Here is a 1,884-nt window from a genome sequence, read left to right as displayed (position 1 = left end):
TCGCGGGGCGCATTTTGTTTTGAGAGTATAGATCTAGATCTTCTAATTTTTTGCATTTCTCAAGATTTATTGCCCCATTCCAGTAGAGTTTGGTATAGTAGGCCAATAAGTTTTAGTTGATATTAAAGCACCGATCGTTCCTTTCATCGAAAGGGGGCCCAGCTAGTAGTTTTTTTTCGTGGTGCATCCTGGTGAACAAAAAACGAACCAACAAAAAAAGCAACACACCCTTCCCCTCCCCCCCCCCTAAAAAACAAACAAACAACAAACAATAAAAACCCCGGTCATTTTGAAATAATATCAGGCTCAAGCTGACTGTTAGAAACCTTAACCTATAGGGTTAGTGAGTGCCTTAACCTATAGGGTTAGTGAGTGAATGGCCGTTCTTTGATTCTGAAGACATTCCTTTTCTTGGTTGTTCTCAGGGTCGTCATGGATCCTCACCCATGTGACTTGGATCTTTCGACAATTAGACTACGGAGTGGATGGCCCTGGTTCAAATCCTTGACGAGGTGTTCTAAATTTGGGCTGTCTTGCGACCGTTTATATGGCGCTCCTTCCATTTTGCTAGGTCCTAGAGGAGATGGATGTTACATTCAGAGGTCTAGCCCTTTGAATAATTTAACAATGTTGAAATGGGCATGAAACCTATACAATGACCAATGAATGAGAATACATCGATTACATTTTAATATCCTGTCAGCACTGTTTTGGACAGCTCACTGTGTCTCATTTTGTGTCTCAAACTGTGCTACATAAAGCTATCTAATTTGGTTGATTTCGAAAGTTCTTTCAAGATTCCAAGTCAAAGTGTACCTAACTGGTTTATCCTCTGTCTTAGCAATTCCCTTTGGCCATCTGTCTGTAGGCACAGATCGATCGCATCTTTAGTGTAGAGGATAAGTGCCTCGCTGTCGCACGCATAAGACACATGTTTGATTCCCTAGTAAGGATACTTTTTATCGACGATCCCACCTCCTAAATGATCTAAACTGTCGATGGGAGTTGAAAATTGCATACATTAAAAATTGATTCAGGTCGCAACGGCTTCAGTATTACTCTCTTTTGTCTTTGTAAAATTCCCATGTTTAAGCTTCGGAGAGGGGAACAGGAATGAACATAGCGTTTTGCGAAAAAGTGTCGACTAGGAAGTCACTGTCACTGTCACTGATACCATAATCCTTGAGGGTCGTAGGGGTGCTGTGTGACAGAGAGCCTCGTCAGGTGTCTCAAAGTTTCACCGGTTTTTGCAAGCGCCTGAGTTTGGGCGAAGGATTTCCCTGTCCACTCCGCAATGTTGTCTGTGTTCCTCTTCTTTTGCCTTCCTTTTCTTGTCCTCCCCTGCCCAGTTTCCTAAGGAATGGTCTTGGATAGGTCACACGATCTTGTTACATGGCCACACCTTTTCAGTTTTCTTCATTACGCAGTAGACAGCAAAGTCTTCATAATGATTCATGATTTTTTCACTCTGCTGCGCACCTCCTCATTTGTGACGTGGGAAGCGTTAGGGGTGTCAAAGAAACTAGGAAGTACCCTGTTAAAAAAGGTTCCTCCATAAAACAGACTCTTGTGTTGCAGGAGACACGCCAAGTTCTGACCGCACGCGCATGGACGTGCACTCCAAGACACACCGGATCTACTTCCTGGTCACACGTCACGAGCAGCGTGACCCCCTGGTGACCCCGAACGTCCAGGACAAGCGGCACGTGCTCATCTCGCTCCTGCAGGACTACAGGCATGGGCCCTCCACCGCCAACTCTCTGCTGGTCCCCATTGGATTCTGCCTCTACAGGGTATGATGTTCATGATGATCACTCTTACATTTTCAGTTTCATCATCATCATCATCATCATCATCATCATCATCATCATCATCATCATCATC

General features: G+C 44.3%; 1 protein-coding gene across 1 annotated transcript in view; it reads left to right on the top strand.

The window, feature by feature from the left end:
- Positions 1 to 1,884, top strand: part of LOC101858873 — a 34,813-nt gene that overhangs the window by 26,759 nt on the left and 6,170 nt on the right. The window contains exon 4 of the mRNA XM_005102179.2: positions 1,579 to 1,793. Coding sequence (XP_005102236.1) covers positions 1,579 to 1,793 — 215 coding nt within the window. The remainder of the gene's footprint in view (positions 1 to 1,578; positions 1,794 to 1,884) is intronic.

Source organism: Aplysia californica, unplaced genomic scaffold, assembly GCF_000002075.1.
Source record: "Aplysia californica isolate F4 #8 unplaced genomic scaffold, AplCal3.0 scaffold00315, whole genome shotgun sequence".
NCBI lineage: Eukaryota > Metazoa > Mollusca > Gastropoda > Aplysiida > Aplysiidae > Aplysia > Aplysia californica.
Note: the sequence above shows the minus strand (reverse complement) of the source record. Positions and strands in the feature narration are given on the sequence as shown.